The sequence below is a fragment of the Oxyura jamaicensis genome, chromosome 7 (assembly GCF_011077185.1).
Source record: "Oxyura jamaicensis isolate SHBP4307 breed ruddy duck chromosome 7, BPBGC_Ojam_1.0, whole genome shotgun sequence".
Taxonomy (NCBI): Eukaryota; Metazoa; Chordata; class Aves; order Anseriformes; family Anatidae; genus Oxyura; species Oxyura jamaicensis.
In genome coordinates, this window is record NC_048899.1 from 8,633,634 (window position 1) to 8,659,846 (window position 26,213).

General features: G+C 46.8%; 1 protein-coding gene across 1 annotated transcript; it reads left to right on the plus strand.

Annotated features, from left to right (window-relative positions):
* The first annotated feature begins 3,226 nt into the window (after positions 1-3,226).
* Positions 3,227-25,409, plus strand: ATIC (5-aminoimidazole-4-carboxamide ribonucleotide formyltransferase/IMP cyclohydrolase). Its single transcript, XM_035331929.1, has 16 exons — positions 3,227-3,377; positions 3,751-3,877; positions 5,392-5,468; positions 6,544-6,610; positions 8,780-8,868; positions 10,882-11,033; positions 11,146-11,302; positions 12,676-12,801; positions 12,935-13,042; positions 14,281-14,366; positions 15,548-15,637; positions 16,803-16,931; positions 17,871-17,963; positions 23,499-23,681; positions 24,493-24,648; positions 25,062-25,409. Exons 1-16 carry the CDS (start codon positions 3,356-3,358, stop codon positions 25,179-25,181), a joined length of 1,782 nt encoding a protein of 593 aa, XP_035187820.1. The 5' UTR covers positions 3,227-3,355; the 3' UTR covers positions 25,182-25,409.
* Positions 25,410-26,213: the final 804 nt, after the last annotated feature.

A 26,213-nucleotide genomic window follows, 5' to 3' on the forward strand; every position in this document is an offset into this window, starting at 1 on the left:
ATAATCCGCGCAGCCTGTATTATATTCCCCTCCCATCTCTACTGTTGGGTTATATCTGAGATAGGGCATTTGAAGCCTGCTTGAGCAAGCACTTTCATGAGTACTCTACGGTGCATAATCCCATAATACCCAGCACAGGGCTCTGCAAGGCAACTGGAGAACCTGAGGTCTTGAGTCTGGCAAAAATGGTCCTGCAGGAAGGTACCAGATACCAGAACAAGGCAGATGGTGGCAGTGCCTCTTGTGACTGTGACACCTTCCTCGCCTGCACCTCCCTGCTTCCCATTTCAGTAGCTGCCAGTAAATAAACCAGGAGCTTGGGTACAGATGTATGCATCTGTCTTACACCATGTATGAGGCAAGGGGTTGTACAAATGTAAATAGGGCACAGGGAGGGATATGGATGAAAGTAGGGCCTGGTTAAGGAAAATAAACTTGATATGATGAAGAATTACAAAGCTGAAGACTCTTTTTATGCAGGCAGAGATGCCCACAGTAACACGTTTGCTCCAAAGCAGCCTCTTGGCAACAAGACGCTGCGGTAGTACAGCTCCACACCAGACCACTGCCGTAGCACTCACCACGCATGTCACTTTGTTTCTTGAGCCAGGGTTGCAGGGACTCATACTTCAGCTTCCGACATTTGGACCGAGTCTTCTTTCATTCACTGCCAGGCCCAACCCACCCTTCTGCTAGCCCCCAGGCAGCTGCAGAGACAGCTGAGGAAACCTAGGCCAGCCTCCTACCCTAACAGATCAATACACAGACCAATTAATCTGTTTTCTCTACGCTCCTCTTGGTGTGCTACGTGGAAAATAACAGATCAGGCTTACAATACAGATTCACAGTCAGGCTAGAAAGCATCACTATTACTTCCTGCAGTCTCAAGAGAAGGGAATCTAGGGTATTGTCCTGACAACAGCAGAACTAGGAATGCCATGCCTTTTGTATGTCTCTATACAACTTCACTCTCTTTTTACACCTCTTTATTAACACTGCAGAGTACATTGCTAATTAAGCCTGATTTTTCTGTCCTGGATGCAAGCCCTGATAGAATTTAGTAATAACCTTAATCCAGTACTTGTAATTCTAGTATCTACCTCTTTCCATGATTTCCAGTATGACGTTACTGCTTTCTTGGCTCAATGGTTTTAAACACCAGAAAAACTTCAGTGAGACGTCACTCCTATTGAATAAATGATGGGGCATGAGCAGAGCACAAGATATTTGAACATCCCCTAAACATCACAAAAAATAGGTAATTAGTTAAGCTCTGTAAAGCAAAGCTAAACCTTTTGGGAGGCAGACTATTTATTTTCTCTGCATGGCCATCCTAAAAGCAGGATGTATCTGGCACAGTCAAATCCATACACAAGAGCACAGAGGGCACTCGGTAAACCCAAACCGCCCTCCTGCCACGCAAGCCCCTGTGCAAACAGAAGCCTCATCTCAAGCCAAGGAATAACAAACTGCTGGACAAGCAAAAAAGAAAAAAAAAAAAAAAGCCACTATTTACGCAGGTAATGTCCCTCTATTTGTCTGAAAGTGCTGGCTCTGAGCTCTTGTGCACAGGCTGGCACGGCCAGCTGCCCACAAGCAGCATCCCAAAACACCCTGCTTTGCAAGCAGCATGCGCACTGCTCCTTAGCATCTCAGGTGCTGCACCAGAATATGCAATTGCTCTCCAACACCGGATAAATATGCAGAGCTCCATCGAATCGTTCATTTTCACGTACATTAATCATCCCCAAAGCCCACCTCGGCTGTACCGATCCGTACTCTTTGTACAACTTCTATTCTCTCCAAGGTATGTATTTTCATAATGATGGTGCTCATGTACCACTTAGCAGTATATTTTCATTTGGCCCCAGCCACACTTCTGAACAGTAATTTATTACTGCTTGTCACTAGCTGCTACTAAGAGTAATACATATACCAAGTTTATTTAGTGTTTAGTATGTCCTGCTTGACTCTTTCTTACATAGACAACGCTGTCCAAGCCCAGAGATTCACAAATCAAAAGAGCTTGGTTTCTGGGCCTTCCAGAGACACTTGTTTTGCACTTCCCAGCTTTCTGCCTGTAAGATCTAGGAACTTATTTGTTGAACCATTTATTTGTACTTTTCTAATTCAAGCAGAGAGCCTAAAGCAGCCTGCCTGCTTCAAGAGCTGCAAGTGTACCGTGAACATCTATCTGAGAGATAAAACCACAAAAAAAACACGTGGGGATGTCTTGGGGGCCTGTCCCAAATGCATATACCTGAGTCCCCCTGCACTAGAGGTGACACGATTCAGAGATGTACCTGCCACATAAAACCAAACAGCTTTCAGCTTGCTGAACCCAATGACTCCAAATTATTTGCTGTTTTGCCAGGCACTTGCAGCACAGCAGCACTGAGCGAGCACTGCTGAAGTGACAGGACAGCCCTGGAGGCCTCCGGCGAACACTAGCAGGGTGATGGCTAGGAGTTGGGCTGGAAATTAACCCCAAGAGCTCTCTACCTGCCTCAAACAGCATGGGTTGCTGCCATCCCAACTGCTGCACCTTTTTCTGGGGTGTTCTGGCAATGGTGTCAGGCACAAACTAGGCTGAAAACAAACAAAACTCCTTTGCATAGAGCTCCAGGAAATCTGGAGGCCTGTAGGGGACAAAAGCTCTCCCTTACCGAGAAAAATAAAGTGAAGAAAAACATCATTCTACTATTTGCAAGCTTATTTTTTTACCTTAGACTTGGTAAACAAGAGTTATGCCTTTGCTCCCTGCTCTTCGGTAGACTCTCAGAGTTGATTTTCACAGCTCAAACTGCACTATTTCTGAGGGGAAAAAAAAAAAAAAAAAAAAGTAATCACCCTTATTGCTCCACCAGTGACTACTGGGGTAGGCCAGGCTTCCTGTCAGCGAAGGGCCACCTGACAAACCCGCACGTCCCACACAGATCCCGCATTTGTCCCACACGGGTCCCACACAGGTACCACACGGATTCCACACGGATCCCCTATGGGTCCCACACAGATACACAGGTGCCACCCAGATCCCCCCCAGATGCCATGCAGGTCCCACACATACACGGGTCCCACACGGGTACCTCACGGATCCTGCACAGACCCCACACGGGCTGTCTGCCAGGCCGCCACCCGAGGCGCTCCGCGCCCGCCCCGTCCCCCCCGCCGCCATCCCCGCCCCTCCGGCCGGGCCCCGAAATGGCGGCGGCCCCCGCCCCTGCTCCCTCCCCTCCCCGGGCCGCCCCACGTGGTGCTGCAGGCGCCCAAATCCCGGCGGGCCGCCGCTGCTCGCTCCTTCCTCCTCGTCCTCTTCATCCTCCTCCTCCTCCTCACCCACCACACCGACGGCGCCATGGCCGCCCGGCAGCAGCTCGGTAAAGCGGTGGCGGCCGTGCGGAGGGCGGCGGGGTCCCGTGAGGGAAATGGGGGGAGCCCGACCGACCGCTGTGGAGAAGGCGACCGTTAAACCGACCGTTAACCGGTGGTGACCGTTAAAAACGACCGTTAAACGGCGGCGACCCTTAAGCCACCGTGAGGGGAAAGGGGGGGGGGGGGTGGCAGCCATGGCGCAGGGCCCCGAAATGGCGTCGGGGTGAGGGCAGAGGGGAGGGGGGAGCTTCCTCCGAGCGCGTGTAAGTCACAGATCGATCTCCTCATGGTGCTTTTTTTTTTCTTTCTTTCTTTTTTCCTTTCTATACGGTGTCGCACTCTTAAAAACGCCATCCTCGCGCTCTTGCCGCCTTCCAGCTCTGCTCAGCGTCTCCGAGAAGACCGGCCTGGTGGAGTTTGCCAAGAGCCTGAACGCTCTGGGCCTGGGTTTGATCGCCTCAGGAGGAACGGCCAAATCCCTGAGAGATGCTGGCTTGCGTGTCAGGTACGGGTGCTTTCTTGTGCATCACCACCAGAAACGCTCCTTGTGCCCTGAGGTTGCTTAAATTACCTCTGTTTGTGAGCACAGAATGGTTGGAAACTGGCACGGGATAAAAAGGTCTGTAAGTAAGTCTTCCCTGCAAAACAAAGCAAGCAAACACATTTCCCCTGAAACAAACAAAACCAAAAGCCCCAAAACAAACTTCGGAATCTTCTTGGCTACTTGGCTTGCTGGTGACACAGTTGTACTGTGCAGCACAGCACTGAGACGAGTAGAGCTGTCAGGAGCATTGTGCTGGAGATGCCTTTTTGCCTGTCTCGAGCCAGGTTTTCTCCCATGAGGTAATTAGTGGTCTTGAAATTTGTAATCAGGCCCTAGTACTGCTCTTTACAACTGGCTGGAAGCTGATCTTTGCCTGGCCGTGGGACAGGAAGAGTGACATGTGTCAGGGATATATCAAAGCTCAGCAGAGATCATTTGTCACAAATAATTTTGCCAGGATGATGGCCTGTTTTTTGAGACAAAGCCTGCAAGTGCTGTGCATTCAGTGTCTGAGAAGCAGCATGCACAGGCACTAGCTGTTTTGGCTCTTGATTTTTGGGAAAGCTTTTTGGGTTCTTCTGTGCTGTGACTCAAAACCAGTTCCAGCCAAAAAAATAAATAGAAACATTTGCAGGATAGTGATGAAAAAATCTGTCACTTACTTGGCAGGACAGGTTACTGTGGTGCCTTTTTGCCTTCACTGAATGCAATGATAGGCCCGTGGGATGCATAAGCATGAATATACACCACCTCCAGAGTTCCCTCTCCTCTGTTATCAAGCACTTGGTTTTGTCTCTCCAGGTTCCTTACTTGGCTGTGCTGTTGGCAAAGCCTGAAGCAAAAGATGGTCACATTTCCCCTTCCGTCTCCAGTTTATTGTAATTGGTATTCAGCTGTGGGGATTATACATATTTTCAAAGTGGATGAAAGACAGGTTCTAAAGTAACTTCATTGTTCAGGACATTTAATTAGGGTCTACCCAGATAGGATTGTATGAAGCCATTAGATCTATTAGAGAAACCCAGAATTGCTGTGTCTTAATTTGTTCTTACTTTGTTTTTCTGCAGTTCTGCTTGTTACTGTATTATTGTTCTGGTCCCTTCTCTGCCTTTGGATTCTCTTCTGTCCACCAATTCCTTCAGTTTGTATCTCTTGAAGCATTGATGCTCATTGGAACTGTCAAAGTCAAAATTGGGACAGGAGGACTTTTAAACTTCAGCATGGCTCTAGCACATTGGTCTGATCTTTCGTGGTGGAAACAGTACAGGGGATAGTGTTTGCAACCTTCCGCTTCCTGAATAAAGCAGAGTTGTTCAGCTCTGGCTGTGACCTAAAAGGTCGCATCTTTAACGATGCGTCTTACCAACGTTGCCAATAGGTGTATATTGCCCCTGATGGGAATGAAACATTCAACCTATAGATAAAGTCATTGTGGCACTAACCAGTCATTAACCTGCTGTTTTCTTATTGAGCAGAGATGTTTCAGACCTGACAGGATTCCCTGAGATGTTAGGAGGACGTGTGAAAACCCTTCATCCTGCAGTCCATGCTGGTATGTTGTTGATAGTGTGCTGTCAACCTGAAAAAGAAATCCATGGGCAGTGAGGGTGGAAAGAAGGAATTGATGGCTGGCTGAGGGATGTGTGGAAGAACTGAGCAATGAAAACAGACTTGCTCTAGCAGCAAAAGGAGAGGTATAATGTACAGGGTGGGAAAGAAGCTTATGATGGCTGAAGGACTTCCTCTGTTGCTCTGCAGTTAGAGCTTTTCTTCCCTGGAGCTACCAGTACTTACAGGGCTCTTCTGTAAATGCATGTGTGTTCTTTGCTTAGCCAATTTCAGGCCTGTGCAGGCAGAGAGCTCCACTGATTTGTAACTTGTGGGTGAATCTGGCATGACAACATAATCTTTAGTGGGTGATTTCTGCATGCTGTAACCTTTCTTTGTTCCTCTTCAGCAAGGAAGAGGTGTGAGAGTGATTGGTCAGTCTGATGTCTCATCTGCTGCTTCATCTCCTGTAACTGTCCTTGAGATTCTTTGAATTAAACCTGCTGCCCATCACACATTACACCCCTGAGAAGGCTGGAGGCAGTCTCCTCTGAGGACTTCAAACGCCAGGCTGTGCTGTCACTTACTCCATGCCAGCCAGTAACCTGTGCATTTTTTTCTGAGTTCCTAGACCCCAGCTAGCCACCTCTTCTGTTCAGCTAGAGCCACAGCCTCTCTTGCTTCAGTTGTTTCATGAGCTTTTTGTGTTGCTGGCTGGTGAGTGACAGGTGCCTTTTTCCTCTCCGTGAACTCCTTGTCAGTTTTAGTGTTTCAAGGTTAGCAAGCGAATGCTTGCAAAGTCTGCCTTTGAGGTTGTCATTCAGCACTTGAAATCCTCTAGGATTCTGCATTGCAGAAAAAATCTGTTAGTAAGGAATCTGAGCAGCAAGGGAGTCAGGGAAGTGGGAGAGGGTAGAGGAATAGGGACTGAGGACTCTGGAACTAGAATTGCAAATATTACGGTCAAAAGGCTTTGAGGAGAAGCACAGTCTGAAGAAAAGTGCTGAATTAAAAAAATGTTTGGTGGTGGTCTAGTTCTTTTTTTTTTTCTAATAAGGACGTACTGTTTTTGTAACTAGGCATCTTGGCTCGCAATATTCCAGAAGATAATGCTGATATGAACAAACAGGATTTCAGCCTTGTAAGGTAAATAAATGTTGGGGGACGTGTTGTAAGTCATCAGTAATCAAAGATAAACATTGGAGACCTGTTAGCACCAGTGGATAGGAGCAGTAGGGATCTGCACACCAGAAAAACTGCTGTCTCCTTCCTTATCCCTGGTGGGAGATACTGTTTTTAAAAACAAATTTTTCTACAGATGCATCTTCATTTCTTGAAATAAGAGAAAACTAAAACAAAAGAGTTATGCCGTGGTTTCCACGGGGATCAAAGGTTTAAATTTTTCCAGGTTTTCTGTGAGTTTTGATGCTTTACATTTAGTCATTGTTGTGCCATATTAACTTTGTTGCAGTTTTGGAGCTGGTGCTGCTCCTTTCAGCACGGCTCTGGGTGTTTGATCAGATGGCAATTCCTGATTTTGAAATACTTCCTTAGTAAACATACCCTTTGAGATTTGCATAATGTTTACTGAGTTTCAACATGCAAATAAAGAGTAGACATGAAAAGCGGGTCAAGAACGTGCACCATTTCTACAGACAGAAAATGGATTAAAAAAAAAACAGACCTGAAAACTTACTTGGGAGCCATCATGAGAAGGAAGTGAGCTGCAGCCAGAGATTCAAGTAATACAGTTCATGCACTAACACATACCTAGGGTGTTTTTTTCTGTTTTTGTTGGAATGTATGTCCTCAGTATTCTTACACAGGGCAGCTTGGGACTATGTTTAACTAATTGGTTTTGTGAGCAACCAGTTTTGTCAGTGGTTAGTTCTTGATTTAGAAATGAATGGCTGAATTGAACATCATAAATTATAGGTATAACCGAGAGAGGAGGCATAGTTTGACTATGGTGATGGGACCAGAATCCATCTTAGCTTTTAAAATTATTTTTAAAGAGCAACGTGCCCAGGATGAGTGGATTTCCAGGCTGAATTTGAAAACCTGGAATTTAAAACCACAGGAGTCCTCGTAGATGGCTCAGCAGTGGTGGCTCTTCATAGTACGCTGCATATTAAAGCAGGCTCTTCTGAATTGCAGGGGGAGTAATGTTTTTACATCAGTGCCTTAAAGTGCATTTGCATCCGGAGCAATCATTTGGATTATTTTATGTAAAACAGAAGGAGCTGATCCTCAGCAGGAGGGTCTTTGCATAGTTGTATTAAAGTTACATACCCAAGTCAAGGTAGGAAACCTGGGTATTATCTTGGCTTCCACAGAGAATGCCATTAGCAGTGCTAAAGTTCACAGGTTGCTGATGGTTTGCAACAGGTCAGGAGCAGGAATGGATGGGGGAGAGAAACAGAAGTGGAAATAGAACTGAGGATAAGAAGGATGTGGTAGAGAGTTAAAGACATGAGGGGGTTCTGAAAACCATGCTGGAGGCTGATCATCTCCTCCCCTTGAGTTCATTGCACGCTGGAAACAAAGGAACATTAGAGTTGGACATGTTTGCCTTACAGCAAGTCACTGCTGACACTGGGCATGCCTTGGTGTTTGGTACCTTCACGCATTCAGCTCAAGGGTGTGTTCACTCTGCTGGGTTAAAAAACCTCGTATGTGAAAATCAAAACAGATCCTTTGTTTGACTACAGTTTTCTGGCACTGGTAGGATGGGACAAGGCAAGTTATTCCTCCACAGTTTGTGGAATAGGCTGCTGCTGCTTCTAGAGTAAAAATGGTAGACAAGTTACTTGCTCAGATGAAGTAACGTGGGAGACAGGCTGTGCACTGAGTATCTCTCAGGTTTTGTATGGTGTTTTTTCGTTGTTGCTTGCAGTGGACCGTGCCCTGGGGGCTTACTCTTTTACAAAAAAATAGGTTGCTGCCTGTTTTCAATAGTGCTGAGAGCCTACCTTGAAGTCCTTTGAAATGGCTCCTGTTGTGCACCAAAATGGCTAAACATTTAAACATGTAAAGAAACTCTTAACCAACTTCTGTAAATTGTGGCATTGACCACCGTAATGTTGTTTAACACCCAGAGTCCAGTTAAATTATGTGTGTAGTTTCACCATTGTAACATTACTTGGGCTGTTGCTGACACCATTGAGGCTTTTGGAGAAGGAAGCCCCAGCTACAGCAATTTATGTTGGTCCCAGATCAGAGAGGTGAAAACACTGATGAATAATTTTGCATGCTAAGCCAAGCTTGGCCTTTCTGTTTCTTTCTGAGTAACCTTGTTTTTTCCCTTGATTCTAGAGTTGTTGTGTGTAACCTCTACCCCTTTGTGAAGACTGTATCTTCTCCAGGTGTAACTGTACCAGAGGCAGTGGAAAAGATTGACATTGGTAAGTTAAAGGGAGAACAGACGCATTCTCCGGGCTGACATGATGGTTCTGGTCTTTTGAGTGGTCTCTTCTGTTGAATTGGAGGCCTTGTGCACTCGTAAAGGATCATCAGACATCTGTTTGATGTGGAAATACAGGGACTCAGTTTGCCATTCTTCAGGATGCTGTCTTGCTGGGACAAGATGCTTTTGCTGCACTCCTTTACCAAGCTGTGGTCACAGGAACTGACCTATTGCAGTGCTGTGGCTGCAGGGAGGAGATGGGAAGCCTGGTCCTATGCCCTAAAATCGTTCCCTTGCATGCTCAGGTTTAGCAGCAGTGTCAGTGGTCTCCCTGTGAGCTGTCCACTTGACTTGTGTGGGTTACCTGCTCCTAGCAGTGGTGGCCAGGTCACCTCTGAACATGCATTTTGGCAGCCACAGGGTTATCCCCATCACATGTTCAAAGCACCATGTCTGTGGTAACTGCCAGGTGAAAAATTCATGACAACCAAGCCAGGCTGCAGTGTATCACGAAAGATATCCTTCAAGAAGGAAGAAGCAATATGAGACTGAGAATTTATCTGTGCCAGGCAGTAGATGACTGCGTGCAGAAATGACCTGCTGGCAACTTGCAAACTAATTCCTTTGACAGATAATCTCATCTTGAAAGGGGAGAGTCGTGAGTGAGCAGCTAACGCTGTACTAAATCTGCAGCTCTCACTGCAAATGTCCCCCTCTGGGAGGGAGAGAAGAGGGGGGACACAAATTCTGCATGTCTTCTGTGTTGCTTCCCAGTTTTGAGGAACTTGCAGGAAATTAGTTATCTTGGTGGTGTTTTCCCCTTCTCCACTGAGGTCTGCTAAAGAGCTCAAGGGTTACAAGTAGCAGAATGAATGCAGGGCAGGGTAAACCTCATTGCTTTTAAGCAGAGCCAAAATTTAAATGGCAAGTGGCTGTTTTAATAGGCTGGCAAGGCATATGTGGGGAAGTCAGGCACTGCCCAAAGGGAGGAGTCTTATGGGCAAGGTTAGGGCAGGTAGGGCACACTTTTTACTAAAATGTAGAGAGCCAATTAAACCTTTTTTTAGAGCCTCTGGCAGTGTAAGAAAAATAAAAACCAGGAGCTCTGGAGAGAAGCTGAACCACTGAAAGTGCTCTAGGTGTTGCTGAGAACTAATTGAGGAGGGAAAGAAGTTGGTCTGCATACGTGGGAGGGTGGTTAGGGCCTGAGTTTAGAAGCATGGATGCCTGTATCCTCAGCGATTCTGCTCTTGCTCGTTATTAACCCCAGAAGGCTTGCCTTTACTTCACGGCAGCAGCTCTGCCTGGCAGCTCATGAACAGTGCAGGCGCAGTTTTGTGCCATAGGGTTGGATTGGGATTGAATTTTCTTGCAGTAGTTTAGTCCAAACGATGCCCAGCAGAGCTTTCCATTAAATGTTTTATGGAGTAGTGCTCGCTCGGCATGTAGCAGTGCCAGCCTCTGCTTTTCTGTTGCAACAGCCTAGTATCTTGTCTGATTTAAAGTGTTTTAATCGCTGTGCAGAGTCAGATCTAAGGGAGAAGCATTGCATTTTACCTTACACGGAGGACCTGCGCAGTATTCATTAATATTTGCAGAGAGATTTGAGAGCCTCAGTTGCTTGGCAGTGTCGAAGCGAATCTTCCTAGAGACTCCTTCCCAGACCGGTGTTGCAGAGGATGATGCTTTAGCAGTATGTGCAGAGCTGTCCTCTTCAGCAAGTGGCTGTGCTGCTGGAAGCATTCTTGCCCCAGGTGCTTAGCACAGCACACAACCTGTTTTAGCAGCTCTGCTGGTGTCTGCACCTTCAGCACCAGGCAGAATTGCACAGGCTGACTGCCCTGTGCTTTCTCAAGATTCCCTTTTCCTCGCAGCACTGGGGGAGGCAGTGGGCACATGTATCTGGCACAAATGTTTGTTCAGTGCGTGTCCCTTCTTGGCCTCAGATGTGGCTCTTGGTTATGCTGTGTCCAGAAGAGAAGCACCTCATGCCTCCCTTCCTCTCTTGCAGGAGGAGTTGCCTTGCTACGGGCAGCTGCGAAGAACCACGCTCGTGTGACGGTTGTGTGTGATCCTGCAGACTACTCCTCGGTGGCTAAAGAGATGGCAGCATCGCAGGACAGAGACACTACCATGGAAACCAGGCGTCACCTTGCGCTGAAGGTCGGTCATCTTTGCTCACAGCAAAGGGCTGGGCCACACTTGTTTCACTTCTCCCTTTCTCTAAACACCAACTCCTTTGTCAGTTGACAAATCTCCCCCGTTCTGTCCCTAGGCTTTCACCCACACTGCTCAGTATGATGCAGCCATCTCTGACTACTTCAGGAAGGAGTACAGCAAGGGGGTGTCTCAGCTGCCCCTGAGGTACGGCATGAATCCTCACCAGAGTCCTGCACAGCTCTACACCATGAGGCCAAAGCTTCCCCTGACAGGTGAGGCCCAGGCTGGGCTGGCCCCCAGGGAAAGAGGGTGGCTGGATATGTCTGCCAGGTGTCTTCAGGCCTCAAATATCCAGCAGTGCCTGCTTTTAATTACTTATCACTGACTGGTACTGGCTTTGCAATGGAAAGGTTGAGCTGAGGGAGACAGAAAAGCTTGCCTGCTGACCCCACCAAGACTGAAGATGCTTTAGGCAGATCTGTGTGGTGCACCTCCCGTTGGCCATCTGCTCTAGATTTTGCAGAGGAAAACTCGTCATCAGTTTAAGATGCTTTGCTCCTTCCCATTTACCATGGTTAGTACCTGCCCAGTCTTTTATGTCACCGTTTTACTGTCCAGAAACCAAGCTGTTCTTTGGTTTTCAATGTTATTTGTTACTTTTTTAATGTATTATTTTTCTTTGAGCAGAGGTTTATTACCTTAGTTTTCCAGAGTGGTGTTTCTGGAGGCAGTGGCAGGGGATACTAGTTTCTTGCAAGAGCTTGGAACAGGTCTGGGGTCTGTCTCTGCCATTTTACAGGGCGTGCCACTTACAACAGCCTTGTTGCACTGGGGATATCCCTATTCTGGAGAGAAAGTCTGGGTAACTGTTCTTGAGGTTGTTGGCAAAAACAAGCTCTGCCTTGTGTGCAGGCAATGTCCCACTGAGCAGACTGTGACGCTTTGTGTGGCAGTGTTTCCTTGGACTTCAGCTCTGGTCCTTCCTAGGAGGGTTTTTTACTCGTGCACTGGAAGCTGATTTGCTTTCAAGTCTGCCCCGGAGGCTTGGCAGCAGACCAATGTTGTGTTCACCTGTCCTGGCCTTTACTGTTGCTGAAACAACCTTTCCTTCTGTCTCCTGAAATGCTCACAGTCCTGCTATGTCAACACCGACCGTGTGGTTTTATGTGAGCCAGGGCAAAAGGCTTTGGGAGCAGACTTTCAAAGAACTCTTACTGTTGGCCCTTTCATCAGAAATCATGCCAGATGAAGCATTTTGTTAAAAGCTTGCCCTAAATTTCATGGCTGTGAATGGCTCTTCTGACAACAGTTAGAGACACAATGTACTTAAAGTTTGGCTAGTGCCTGAATACTCTGTTGAATCAGAGACAGGGTTGCTCTGTGGAATTTCTTTACTAGATTTCAGCAGCCTGGGGTGAGGAAGAGAATTGAATATGCATCTCCTGAGTCCTCAGCATACTCATTCTTCAAAAGTCACTGAAGCTTTTCAAGGTGCTTAACTAGTTGCTGAGGAGCTAGGGTCATTTAAAAAGAACAATCTTGTACTAATTTCCTTCTTTAGTGGGAGAAATCTCTTCCACTTGCTCTCCTGACTCTAGAGAGAGTCTGCCTGCTCTAATGTGTCTGTCTCTGTGCTGCGTTGCAGTGGTGAACGGCTCTCCAGGGTTTATCAACCTGTGCGATGCTCTCAACGCCTGGCAGCTGGTGAAGGAGCTCAAGCAGGCGTTAGGCATCCCTGCTGCAGCCTCCTTCAAACACGTCAGTCCCGCAGGTAGGGTGGCTCCTTGTTATACCATGCTTTTCTCCCTGAGCAGACTCTGTGTCTTGGCATTTCTGGGAGGTCCCGGGGGCAGGGAGCAGGGCAGGGCTCTGGTGTGAGTGCCCTGGCTTGTGTTTCCCACTAGGTGCTGCTGTTGGAATACCTCTCAGCGACGAGGAGGCCCAAGTCTGCATGGTGCACGACTTCCACAAGACCTTAACGCCCTTAGCGTCTGCCTACGCGCGAAGCAGAGGTGAGAGGCTCAGGGACAAACTTAACTGCTCCAAAGAGCTCAGCTTAATGCGCAGCCCTCAACAGCCCCCTTTGCACTCGGCAGGCTCTTCTCTCTGTAGTGCACTCCTCCTCCTCAGGTTTTGCTCCATAAGGATTCAACCAACTGCCCACATAGCGAAAATGGCTCTGCAAGTGAGCAGAACTTGTATATTGTTCCTAAGAGGCTAAAATCACCATGGATTCTGTTCTTCAATCTAAATGGAAGACCTGTAAAGATTTTTTTTAATTAAAGCATATATATGCAGGTGTACATACATGGACATCATTGTGGGGCTTTGGCTAAAGGATCTGGATAACCAGGTAGCTGTGCTGGGAGCACACTCAGCCTCCTGCTGCAGGTGGGGTGCATGGGAACGCTTCATGGGGCAGGAATGTTTCTGCCCTGTACTTGGTGGGTGGTTTTTAGTGCCTTTGAAGCTCAGAGTTCACGAAAGAAAAAACTATCAGTATATAAAAATTCCTTCCTCAGCTTAGCTGAGGTTCTTTGTTAATTCTGTCATTGTCTGTGGCGTTCCTGAAGAAACTGGACAGATTTTGGAAAACACAACAGACTTAATTGTTAAAAGACACAATAGCATGGGTTCATTTTTCACTACTTTTTTTTGATCAAAGGACCACCTCTGATCATTGCCCACAGAAAACCATTGCACCATTGGTAGAAGAGCAAACCTTTAGAATGGCAGTGACAGCAGAATGACCTTGCTACGCACGAGAGCATCCATGATGGGTGCTGAGTGCTACCTCATTAAATACAGAGAATACTTAACAGAAAAGTGCTCTTAGCTACATTGCTGGGTCTGGTTTCTTGTGGGAAAAACCTGACAGGAGCATGGGCATCTAAAAGCTTGCTTCTTTTCCAGCTGTCTTTCACGTAAACTCTTTGTATGAACCTTGCCTCTCCCTGTCCTCTTGCCACCATGGCTACAGCAGAGCTGCTAACAGTAATGGAGATTGTAATTACTGAGTTAGAGCTTTTACAAACGCAGTGAAGGAAGAAAGAATATCTGAGCTATGCAAATCTTTAAAGGTGCATGGGATTGAGGTAGGATTTTTCATTCTTGTTGCTCTTACGGCCTATTTTTTTGCTGTGGAATTAAATTACTAGCTCTCGTGGAAATTGGCTGGGTTGTGGGAGCAAAGACTTCTCCCTGCGTTATGCTGTAGCTGGATAAGTTACTAGAAAATGTGATTTTGCAGGTGCTGATCGGATGTCTTCTTTTGGTGACTTCATTGCCTTGTCTGATGTCTGCGATGTGCCTACTGCTAAGATTATTTCCAGAGAGGTTAGTTAACAAGCAGTGAATCTTAGGGAGGGATCGCAATAGATGGAGCCACTGGTTTGTAGCAGCCATTCTGTTTGAATTTGACCTGTTTACTTAAGACTTTTTATTGATCCATTTGTGTAATTCAGCGTGTGGGGTACAGAATTTACACCTCTCTCTTGATGCTCTTTTCCTTCTGCTGGTTAAAGCGTGGCAGAGCTTGTGAAATTGTGGTGCTTGGAACAGTGCTGTCCAAGAGGTGATTGCAAACCTCCATCTCCCAGTAGGCCTCTGGAAAGGAGCCCTGGTTGTGCTCTCAGGAGGATCTGTGTTAAGGCTGCAGTTGGAAGAGTAGGGGACTGGAGCCTCCTGCCCCAGGCAGGAATGTGGATGTAGATTGCCTGCCAGTTGGTACAAGTTACCTGTTGGTTCAGCCGCTTCCCAGGCTGCACTTTAAACTTTGGGGTCATCTTTAACTCCGTAGCTAACTGCATTGCACAAGTTTAAAAGCAGAGTTAAACAACTGGGAGTTAATGCTTTACCAGGCACGTTCATCCTGTTCCATGCTGCTTATGGTTTTGTTGGAGGGGAAAGCACAGCACGAAAAGCTGTCTTGTATACTGGAGATTTCTTCTCAGAAAAAATGAAAGGTCACATTTGACTTGTTTGTGAGGGCAACATTTGGTACGCTACACTATTAAGAAACTAAGCAAAAAGAAAAATGTTGGGTGATGAGAATGTGAAAGAAGTATACAACTTCATGGCACTGATTAACTCTTTTTAGTTTCAACACTTTTAAGGCAAAACAAAACTGCTCTTCTAGCTCTTTTGCCAATATTTGGTGTCATCAGGAGGGTCACTGCTGAAATAGGGATTTATATATATTTTTTGAGGCATGTTTCCTGTCAGAGCTGAGAAGTGGGGATGTCCTCCACCAGCAGTTTTCCTCCTGGAGGGGTACATCAGTTACTAGTTTTGTTGAGTATAAAGTGATCGTGCAACAGCTTGCACTAACTCTGCTAAGAGCTGGCAGTGCTCTGCTGTTTCGTGTTTGAAGGGTTGAAACAGATATTGTAGTGGTATTATATGGTACAGACAGACCCTGGCAGGTCAGCCTTTGTCCTTTTGGTTATGACAGGAAGAGTTTTTGGTATTAGCTCCTCTTGTTTTCACATGGACACTGAGATCCCTGTGTGTTGCAGGTATCTGATGGTGTGGTAGCTCCTGGGTATGAGGAAGAAGCCCTCAAAATCCTTGCCAAAAAGAAGAATGGTGGTTACTGTGTCCTCCAGGTTTGTATTCCAGCTACACCATAACCCTCTGATGCTCTTCCCATGTCTGCTTTTCACAGATATTAGCATCAGATTGCTTTAGAGTATCTGGACTAGGGAATCCAGGCTCCCTGCAGCACAAGGAAATGTTTCCTGTTTTTTGGGGTTCCTGTATGAGCTGGGATTCCTTCAAAATCATCCACTTCTGGTGACTGGACTGATGGATTAATAATCATGTCAGAGCAGCCAAAAAGGTCCTGCTTCTGCCTGAATCTGAGAGACAAATACATACAGAAAGAAAAGCCAAGGGTTAGCTGAAGTCACAACTGTAGCGTTACTACCGAGGAAGCTGTAGAAGGTGGCTCAGAAGCTTGAGGCAAGCAGGAATGAAATTGCAGACAATCCTGGCAAGCAATTACCCGCTGAATTCAATTAGCTTTGCAAGGATGAGGTCGGATTGGTTAAGACTTTAGCTTTAGGGCCCGTCTGAACAGGGATGCTAAGTAAAGTTGATCTGGACAAACTTAAGTGGGTTAGGGAAGCCATATAAAGTGTGTGCATGCTTGTATTTAAATCTAGGAGCCTTAATCTGGTTTGCTTCATACCTCAATTACCTGAGTAGGGGTTACCAAAGTTCTAAATAAGCCTATGCATGGGCGGACCTTAATAGAGTTTAACAGTTCCATATAACTTGGCCCCTTACACCTGTACAGCTTAATTGCGCTGCTTGCTTGCATAGATGAGCCCCAGGAGAGTGAATCTCTGGAAATAATCACATTCACTGTTTTCTTTACCATCAAAGTGGCTTGGAAATTGTACCTTACAGCATATATGAAACCACTTAAAATATTTGTAACATTCCTGTGGAGGACTACAGGACTCTTTGTGCAGAAGTTCTTACCTTTCTGTTAAAGACTGGAAGGATGTAGATTTTTGTGGCTTGCACCATGGACGTGTGTATACGAACATCTAACCTGTACTACCTCTCTCCACCCTGTAAATGTTACTTCCTGCTGTTGAGACCTTGGTGCTCCAGTTAATCTGGGGTACTTCTAATGATCTGGCATTGCTTTCTCTAAACAATTCACTTCTTTTGCATTCCTTAGAGTGTGCTTTAACCGAGGCTGTTGCCTGATGTTGGCTTTGAGCTCCAAGAGTTTTAACTGGCCTATCTGTTGGCTTTTAGATGGACCCGGCTTACGAACCCGATGACACTGAGATTCGGACCCTCTTTGGACTTCATCTCATGCAGAAGAGGAACAATGCAGTCATCGACCGGTCATTGTTCAAGAACATTGTTACGAAGAATAAAAACGTACGTGTCAGAAGATAAATGAGCTTAAAGACCAGTAGAGTGAGCTGGTATGCTTGCATCAAGGAAGGCAGTGCTGCTCTATTTTGAGAGCTTTTAATATATTTTAAAGAGGTTTAACTGGCTTTCACCAAAATAATGCAGCAAGCTTTTTGGCCAACAGTGCTTGGGCAAATCAGAGTGGTTTGGTTTTGTTTTGATTTCTTGCATAAATTAGAGGAGTCGGACCTTGCCCTTTATCTCTGACTAACAAAATGTTTATTTCTTTTTTATAAGAAGCCGTGTTGTTTAATTTCTTATGGCGAGACAGCCATATGTTCAGGATCCATCGTGATCTCATTCTGACTCACTGTTCAGTTCTCCCGCTTGTGTACAATGCATCAACTCTGGCCTTTCTGGTGTTGCTCATCACTTAGAGTTGACATCATCAGAAAACTGTCAGTTATTTCTGTGTCTCTGGTCTTGTTCTCATTAAAAAACAGATGTTAATGAGTACGTGGTTAGTCATGGGCTCAGGAGCAAGCTCAGACCTTGAGGTAATAAAAAACATATTAATAAATTAGCCACGGAGTGTATTGAAAATACCTCATGAGGATGTTGTGAGCTATTATTATTACTGTGGTCCTGTGCGTACTTGAGTATGTGCTTAGCTTTTTGCCCGTGAGCACTTCTGAAAACAGAAGACGCTGCAGGATTAGGGCCAGTGCCAGAGCCATCTGGACCTGGTAAGACTGAGTCTTAGCCCTACCAGCTACGAGGTTAGCTGCCAGACCAACTGGTAACAGTTTTGTTGGTAACTGAACAAAACAGAATATTTTTAGCTATCTTGTTTTCCTCTCCGTGACACAGTCCTTGTGGTGCTTTTGGAGGCTTGCAGACCACCAGCCAGTTGGCTGGCCGTGCTCATTAGGATGGGCTGTTGACAGTGGCGTTTCGTTTCAGCTGCCCGAGTCTGCCGTCCGAGACCTGATTGTTGCCAGCATCGCTGTCAAATACACCCAGTCCAACTCGGTGTGCTACGCCAAGGATGGGCAGGTAACCAAACCAGAGGGCCCTGGGGAGTGTGCTTTCACAGCCAGGCTGCTCAGAGTGCTCACTTTCCTCAGGCACAAGCCTTAAAATCACTTAGTACAGGAAGCTGCTCAACAGGTACAGATGAACGGCCCCACACAGTGCCATGCAGAACAAGAGCTAAATGTGTGCTTCTCTCAAAGCTGCCTCAAAACCCAAACTCAACGTATTTCTCCTGGGGTAATGACAGGGCTGGCTCTTTCAATGGCAGGGTTGGAAAAGCTCTTATGTGCTTCTGTATGTTAGGCCTCGAGTCACTTCTTTGTAACTGTTCTGCCGTTTTTTATTTTTATTTTTTACTATTTTTTGAGAGCGTGTGCGTATGCTGTGGTCCATACAGAGCCTTAGGAAATGACAGTAGTTATTCGCAGCTAGGTTCTGACTGTCCTCATGGTTCTTAGTTTGGTTTTATGTTATGCTTTATATAACAGAGATGAGATGTGGTTTCTTTTTTCCCCTTTGGGGCACTAGAAAACTTCCTCACTTCCTGATTTTTAAATGCTTCTGATGGATGTTGGAATTTATAGGGGTGTTATCAACTGTGTAGGTGAGACAGGAGTTTTGAATTACGAAATCTTTTCTTTCCGAGCTCTTACAAGGTGTTCAATTTAAATCAGTTATGCAAAAGCTGTTTTTGTAAATGTGTTGAAAATAATATATTTTTGCCCAGAGGCTCATTCTTGAAATGCTGTTTTTTAGCTGGCTCTTTGCTCTCCATGGCAACTTTTCCATAACTAGGGTTATTTAAAAATAAGAACTAAAACATAAAAATCAGAAGGAATGCTTTTGTTCGTGATCATCATAATTCCGCAAGATGGATCAAACAGTGTACACTTTAGGTGCAGACTGAATGAACTGCAGCGCTGTTCTTTTTGCAGTGTTACACATCTACGTGTGTCAGATTGTTATTACAGCCTGAAAACATTGCAGCGCTGCCTCAGTATTTTCTAGGGTCATGTGCTGTGTGGTTCTTGAAAACACATCTCGGGAGATGAAGCATTTTTCTTTTCTTTTCTCCTCTTTTTTTTTTCCTTGCATTTAAATGGCTCTCTGTTCTCAAGAGCACTAATTCTTGTAGCCCCAGAACAAAGGTGTCACTATCTTTGCTCCTTTTCCCTTAGTCCAACAGCAATTTCCTCAGTGCTTTTGTAAGTCTGGGCTTAACGTGGTGCTGCAGCTGTTTCTGAAACGTGTGTGGTAATGCATGCACCAGATGGAAGGAGGAAGGTACGACGGAGGAGTGAAAGCACTGTGGGCAGACAGTGATTGAACTAGCCTGGCTTCAGGGATGTTTTGTGTATTTGCGGGGATATATTTTAATTAAATAGTAACGTGTATTGTCTTGGTTTGCTGTATATGTGACAAGAAAGGCAAAGAGCAGAGGTCTGTCCACTGCACTGAGAAAAATGCCTTGTTTTTAACAGCAAAGATCAGCCGTTCAGTTGCTTATTCACAAGGGTGGGAAATCTGTGCTGGGGGCTTCAGTACAAAGCTTAATGTATTCCTAAAGAGACTTCTTGCAGTCCAAATGCAGAGATAGCAGAGTGGCACACTATAGGCAGCGATGGAGTTTAGATAGCAGCTCTCCTAGTTTGAAAATGTCTAAAAAGCCTCTTGGGACTGCTAAGTAGTGAGACCATTGTTTCCAAGGTACAAATGGGGCAGGAAAAAAGGTCCTCTGAAAATCCAGCGCTGGTTATCTCAGGTTCCTTTGGGTGATGCTGTGCAGAACTCACTGCTGGTCACATCACCCACCGAGGCACGTCATCAGATGAGTACAGACAGGAGCATTTGGGTGTAAATCAAGCACTGGAGACAAAGTGACTTCCAGATTTAAAGTGCGCTTCCATGATCGGACTTGTTTAGGTTATGTGAGCCAAGCTTGGGAAATCCAGAATTCTTCCAGTTCTATTGCTTTTGTTTCTGCAGGGGTTATTTCAGCCTCGCACCATTTCTGTTGCATTCCAGAACTCGTGTATCAGATAACCAGAATTTTTTGCCAGCTTGGCTTCATCGGCTGCTCCAGCTGGGGCTGGTGCTCTGTGCTAATAAGTCCTAGGAAAGGATGGAGTGGGAGGAAGCATTTATGGACTTGAGTGTCACTTAATTTGCAGGAAGCCAGCTGCTACTAATTGCAATAAACACTCGCACTTGTTTTGTCTGACTTTCAGCCCAGTGAAGCCAAAGTCTGTAACGTGTTGATTTACACTTTGTTCAATGATACCATCATGTTTAAACGTAGCTGTTTAAAAACATTCTTTCCTGGTTCTCTGTGCAGTAGGATAAAACGGACCTGGTCGTTTACCTGTTTTCCACCGATGCCACAGACATCTGTCAGTTACTGCCTTGATTGTTGGTCTTCCCAGTTGTGAAGTCCTTTATTTGATCTTATAATTCCAAATGTGTTCAGGATTTCAGTTTTCACTCATTACTCAGAGTAAATCTGGCTAAATCCAGGCTAATCTACCTCATTTTGCAAGGACTCTTTGGACATGATCCACTCCACACTTCTGTACACTATTCCAGCTGTGGGACACGTTTGGTTTTCCTTTGAGTCAAAGTGTTCTGGTCAAGCAGTTCGCAGTTCTCACCCAAGCTTTTTTTTTGTTAATTTTTCTGCCTTCCCTGTGTTGCTGTCTCCTTTCCCCTGAGCACAAGCAGGCCCTGCATAAGCACTTTTTTTCCCCAGTAGATTAAACTCTGACAGAAACCTAATTAACAATTCTGTCAAAAAGAGGCAGGAAACGGAAGGGGGTGGGCAGGCCTTTGTGGAGGATTTTTGAAGTTTGTTATAATTTCATGTGGAAGCAAGCTGCTCGTTGAAGAAGGAAGAGATGAGGTGTAGGAAGAAGGAACAGACAGAAAGAAGTGAAGTGAAAAAGGGAGAACAGGTACGTTGAGACCTGTGTGTGGAGACATCCAGGTGCCATGCTTTAGTGTGTATTAAGCAGAAGCTCAGCATTCTGATCTATCCTCCTGAGGCAAGAAATTCCAGTCTAGACTGAAGAAATCTTCCCTAGCAGTGTTGCGTCAAAACATCCTTTTGTACAAAAGATTGAGCGTTCCCTGACTCAACATTTTCCCATGAAGTGCATTCTATTACCGTGTTCTTCCCAGGCTGGGACAGTAAACTCCTCGAGAACAATGTGGGCTCATCAGGAGGAGGCATAAAGTGGAGGCCTCTTACCTTCTTTTGCCTTTTATGCCATGATAATAACAGTTCTGTGCGTTGCAGATAGGCATCCCCAAATCTACAGAATTCTGAATCTAAACATCTACAGAATCTAAGTCTGAAGGCGTGGGAGCAGGGACTGGACATCAGGGTGTGTTTCTGGGGGGAAGGTGCCCCTAAGCCATGAGAAGCGTAGAAGCTATTTAATATTTCCAATAATACTGATGTCCCTGGGGGATTACTAAGTGCCGATGGCTGTTGGGTTGGAGCTGAGCAGATGATATTAGATAGCAGCCCGAGCCTTTCATTTGCTCCTTGGGGGAACAGTATCCAGCAGCATGTTTTATGGTTCTGGTAAGAGGTGAAGTCACCGTGTCTTGATGAATGAGAAGACAAATGATTCATTCCTTTGAGGGCAGCCTTTGACTTATAGCTTTACCATCTGCTGCAGTCTGAGCTGGAAACTGTGAAGCACTGGCCAAAACTGCTGGCTTTAGCGCCGTGTCCCTGGAGCGATTCCCCCTGCAAACGGTCTGGTGAACAGTTCAGCTGTGGCTTCACAGGAGGAGGAAATTGTGGAAGGGAGTCTTGTTGTCTGACAGATCTCTGGTTTGAAATGGTGGGAGCTCTCTTTGAGAAGCAGGACCTGGAGATCTGAAAGCCATGGAGGGAAGTTACCAGCCTGAGTGTGACAGCTGTGGTTAGATCGAGCATCTAGCATCTGTTTGTCTGGCACACGCTCGTGGCAGAGGCAAAGCTGAGGAACTGCAGACAGCCTGGGGCTCAAGGGACCCCAGCTCAGTCCCTTGCACTTGCAAGCTGTGACTGCAGGCAGAGCAAAATGGACTTGAACAGCACATCCCTATGCCCTGAGGGCGCCATGAGGGCGAGTACAGAGTTGGCAGGGACCTGAGGTGCTCCAAGCACTTAGCACAGGCTGCCCTGACTGGCACTGCTCTAGCAGTGGACCTGAGGTGAGTGCCCTTGTCACTGCAGGCAGAGAGACTTGTAGGGCCTCGGGCACTGCAGCATGGCTTGCCCTGGCTGTCCACGTGCAGCAGTAGTCAGCAGCAGTGTTTGCACCCTGATGTGTTGTTTTGTCTTGGCTAAAGGGAGCTGAGAGCCTTCCACGAGCCCACGGCACTGCCTGGTTTGGCTCCAGTCTTGAACGTAACGAGGTGTGAAAGCATGAAATGGTGGCCCTGAGAGTGCTGAGTTCTCCTGGTTCCTGAGGGGATGACGAAGCACTGTCCAGTATCCAAGATGTCCCTTGCCACGCTTACCTTTCAGTAGTGTCAGCACTTTAGGGTTGTCTTTGTCTCCAGCGCAAGTTTGTTTGCGTTAGCTAGGATGCAAGACTTGTTTGCATTATGCATTGGACTGTGACGCGAGGCTTGTGGGGTTACCTGACCACCAGGCTCCCAAGAGCCTCTGCATACTTTAATCTGTGGTCCATGTGAAGAAGTTGCCAGAAGTTAAATGTGTCTGAGGAGAACTGGGCTCCAAAGTGGTCTGAAAACAGTGAATGAAAACTGAGCAAAAAACATACTTTCATTGAAGCTTCCTTGAAGGAAAAGTTACCTTTTGGATCTTGCTCCCAGAACCTCTAGGTCTGCCTTACATCAGGCACAAGTGCTACTAAATAAGGTTTGCAGGTGGCTATTTTTAAAACCCCAGCCGTTCTGGCAGCTGCCAGAGTAGGAAATGTGTTAGGAGCTGCAGGGCCTTGATAATTACGTGATGCGATGGTCCTACTGGCCAGCCTTCCTGGCTGAGCAGTAGATTTACTTTCTTGCTGGCTTGACAGACAAAGTGCCCTGTAATCCCCTGCACATCGCAGCTGGTCTGTGATTCTCCCGCTGGGAAAGATAGATGATGGTGTTTGGGTGACCCAGGCTCAGCCTTTAACCTCCCTGTGAAGCGCCAAGGACAGGCAGGCAGCGCACTGTCTCCTTACAGATTCATGTATTCCTACAGCCAACGGGATTTTGCTTTGCCTTAACCAAAAGCCATGACTACCCCACACTACCCCACCCTCCTGAGCACATGTGGGCTCTGCTGGCTGAGGCTGTATTTAGGTGGATCGGGGAATGTGGTGTCTGCAGAGCGACCGTCAGCCCAGCAGAGCCATGGAAGGTACCAGTGCAGAAAGCAGTCCTGTAACCTGGCCACAGGAACAGTGGGTTTCGGTTTTCCTTGCTAATTACCTGCAGTCTTTCCCCGATTCAGTAAGGAGCAGCTAGTTTGTGGGAGGTCTTTCCTGGTCCCTTGGCTGTGGTCAGGATCTCTGTGAAGCAAGGCGATCCCGCTTTGTGTACCCGCTGCAGGTCATAGGCATTGGGGCCGGCCAGCAGTCCCGTATCCACTGCACACGCCTGGCTGGCGACAAGGCGAACAACTGGTGGCTCCGGCACCACCCGCGCGTGCTCTCCATGAAGTTCAAGGCAGGTGTGAAGAGAGCGGAGATCTCCAATGCCATTGACCAGTACGTCACTGGGACCATCGGTGAGGTGAGTGCTGAGAGGCTTCCCCAAAGGCTTCAGCTTCTGCCAGACAGCTGGAACTACCACTGCCGGGGTGGTCAGTTCCCCACGGCTATGTCATGGCCAGGACAGAGTGCCCCGATTTGCCCTGCTGATGCTGCACCCACTGCCCCAGGTCCTGGGACCTGCTCCATGCTTTGGTGTGCAGTTTGCTGTCCTGTGATAGCTTCCTTCACTGCTAAAGTTGTGGTTAGTTTTTAAGCTCACTGCCCCATCATGCCTGCTGTTCTTTCTTTCTCACACTTTGCTTGTATGGCATTTTGGAGACTCAGAAGTTCATTCTCTACCTCCTGGACACAAGGCAGGAAAATAGCGTGCCCTTTTTAAGTATTGAAAGCCAGGAGCTGGAGTGGGGACCTCGTGATTCATCTCTGAGCAGCTGCTGGTTTTAGGGGGATAAGGACTGTTGCAGTTGCTGTTCTGAAGGTGAATCACAAACCAGGCTGCTGTTTGCCTTGCGTTAGGTCATCTCCCAGATCTGTGTGTGTGCTGGCATTTACACAGGGGCAGGCCAAGCAGAGCATCTTGGAATTAATGGTGGGAGAAATCCCTCAAGTCCTGGGGTGTGGAGGGGAAGGAAGGGAGTTAAAAGGATGCAGAAAGAACTGGCAGTGGTAATGTGTTCCCACCATCACTCAGGACCTTAAAATCCCTGGTAGGAAGCTGCCAGCAGCAGCTGGGTGTCAGAGGGATGCCATTGCTCATCCCTGCATGCTCCTAGCAGGACAGTGCCCAGAGGCTGTGCTTGGGGCTGAGCTGGCACTCCCCGATCTTTCAGGATGAAGACCTGGTGAAGTGGCAGGCCATGTTCGACGAGGTGCCGGCACAGTTAACCGAAGCGGAGAAGAAGCAGTGGATCGCCAAGCTGAGCGCTGTCTCCCTCAGCTCCGATGCGTTCTTCCCTTTTAGGGATAACGTGGACAGAGCTAAACGGGTAAGGTCACGGCCAGGATGTCAGGGGGACTGCACAGACCGGGCTGGCCGTCTGGATTCTGGACAGGGTGTTCTTGTGGTCACTGGTCTCACCTGAATGGTAACTACCCAGCCATTGCTTAGGTTGTTGATTTGGGATGAAAAGAGTATTAACATTTATTAAAAAAAAAAAAAAAAAAAAAAGTTTAAGAGCAAGGCAAGGCCTCCAGAGGAATGGTTTTACTCTCACTTGTGAGCTGTGGAGAGAACCGACTGCTTAAACAAGAAGCTCCCCTTTGCCTTGCTTTGGGAGTGGGGGCTGTTGTTTGTTCAGCCCATAGTGGAGTAGGATGTTAATGAAGGGCTGGGGCTGCCAGCTCCTTTTCAGCAGGATTTTGGTTTTCTGTCCTCTAATCCTTCTCTCTCTTTGTTTAGAGTGGAGTACAGTTCATCGCTGCCCCATCCGGCTCCGCTGCCGACGAGGTTGTGATCGAAGCGTGCAATGAGCTGGGAATAACCCTGATTCACACCAATCTTCGGCTCTTCCATCACTGAATTTACCCGGGGCCGTTGTGGCCCCTCTTTGGTCACAGTCTCACCAGCAGCAGGGACTGGAATATCACCAGCATAACCGGGAGGCACGCACCATCTACACATCGCAAGTATTTGTAAGACCTGCAAACAAGACTTCTCCCTGTCTTAAGAGGGAGCGAAGGTGCAAGCAGCTGGCCTCTAATGTAGAAAATAAGCCTTTTACAAATAAACGTACGGTTCTTAGCTATGTGGAGCTTGTTGTATGTCATCCAGATACTGTGTCCTGAGGGAAAAAGCTTGGTTCTGAGGTAAATGTTATGGCCCAGACTTGACGAATTCACCAGAAAGGCTATGGGATGGGATGGAAGCTTGGCTTAGGCCAGCTTGTGGATGAATCGGTAACAGTCTGGGTAGTAAACTGAACTGAGCCCCTTTTTTGGGGAGTTTGCAGGTACTGTCCTTCAGGTGCTTTAATCCATTATCCTTTGTTCCTTGTGAGGAGAGGGAGGTGGATCCTTTGTGGGAGATCATCTCAGGTTCAGTACTCAGCCCTGCCCTGGATGTGCCTGTGGCTGAGCGGCGGTGTCGGATTGCTGTCTGAGAGGTGAAGAGACTCCTTTCTGCCCATTTGACACGCTTGTTCTCATACGGAGAGTTCAATTCAGAGTTCATGCACAGGCATCTGGGAAGCATCTTGCCTGAAGCTGCTTCCGTTCTCCACTGTGTGCAATTTGCATAAAGCAGATTTGAACTCTGATTAGAAAAACAAAGTGAAAATCTGGAGCACAGTAAGATGAATAAAGTAACAGCCCAGGCACATTTCTGCTGGCAATCACTGTAACCATTTCAAAGGGATTTTTTGGTTCCATTTTATAAAATCTGTTCAGTTTTGGCAAGGAGCAAGCTGCAGTTCTGCAATATTCACATCTGTCGTGGCTCTGATCTCAACTGGTACAGAGGAGAAAGTCTGCGTGTTTCCTTAGCTCAAGCAAAGGGGCACGGTGGTAGGGGGTGGGCCTGAACGGGGGAAGTTCAGGTCCTGCTTCTGGCTCT

Excerpts from the sequence above, each read along its gene's own strand:
- ATIC (XM_035331929.1), top strand. The coding sequence starts at position 3,356 with ATGGCCGCCCGGCAGCAGCTCG. Across the intron at positions 23,682-24,492 it reads TCACTGGGACCATCGGTGAG|GATGAAGACCTGGTGAAGTG; the intron begins GTGAGTGCTGAG and ends CCGATCTTTCAG. Across the intron at positions 24,649-25,061 it reads ACGTGGACAGAGCTAAACGG|AGTGGAGTACAGTTCATCGC; the intron begins GTAAGGTCACGG and ends CTCTTTGTTTAG.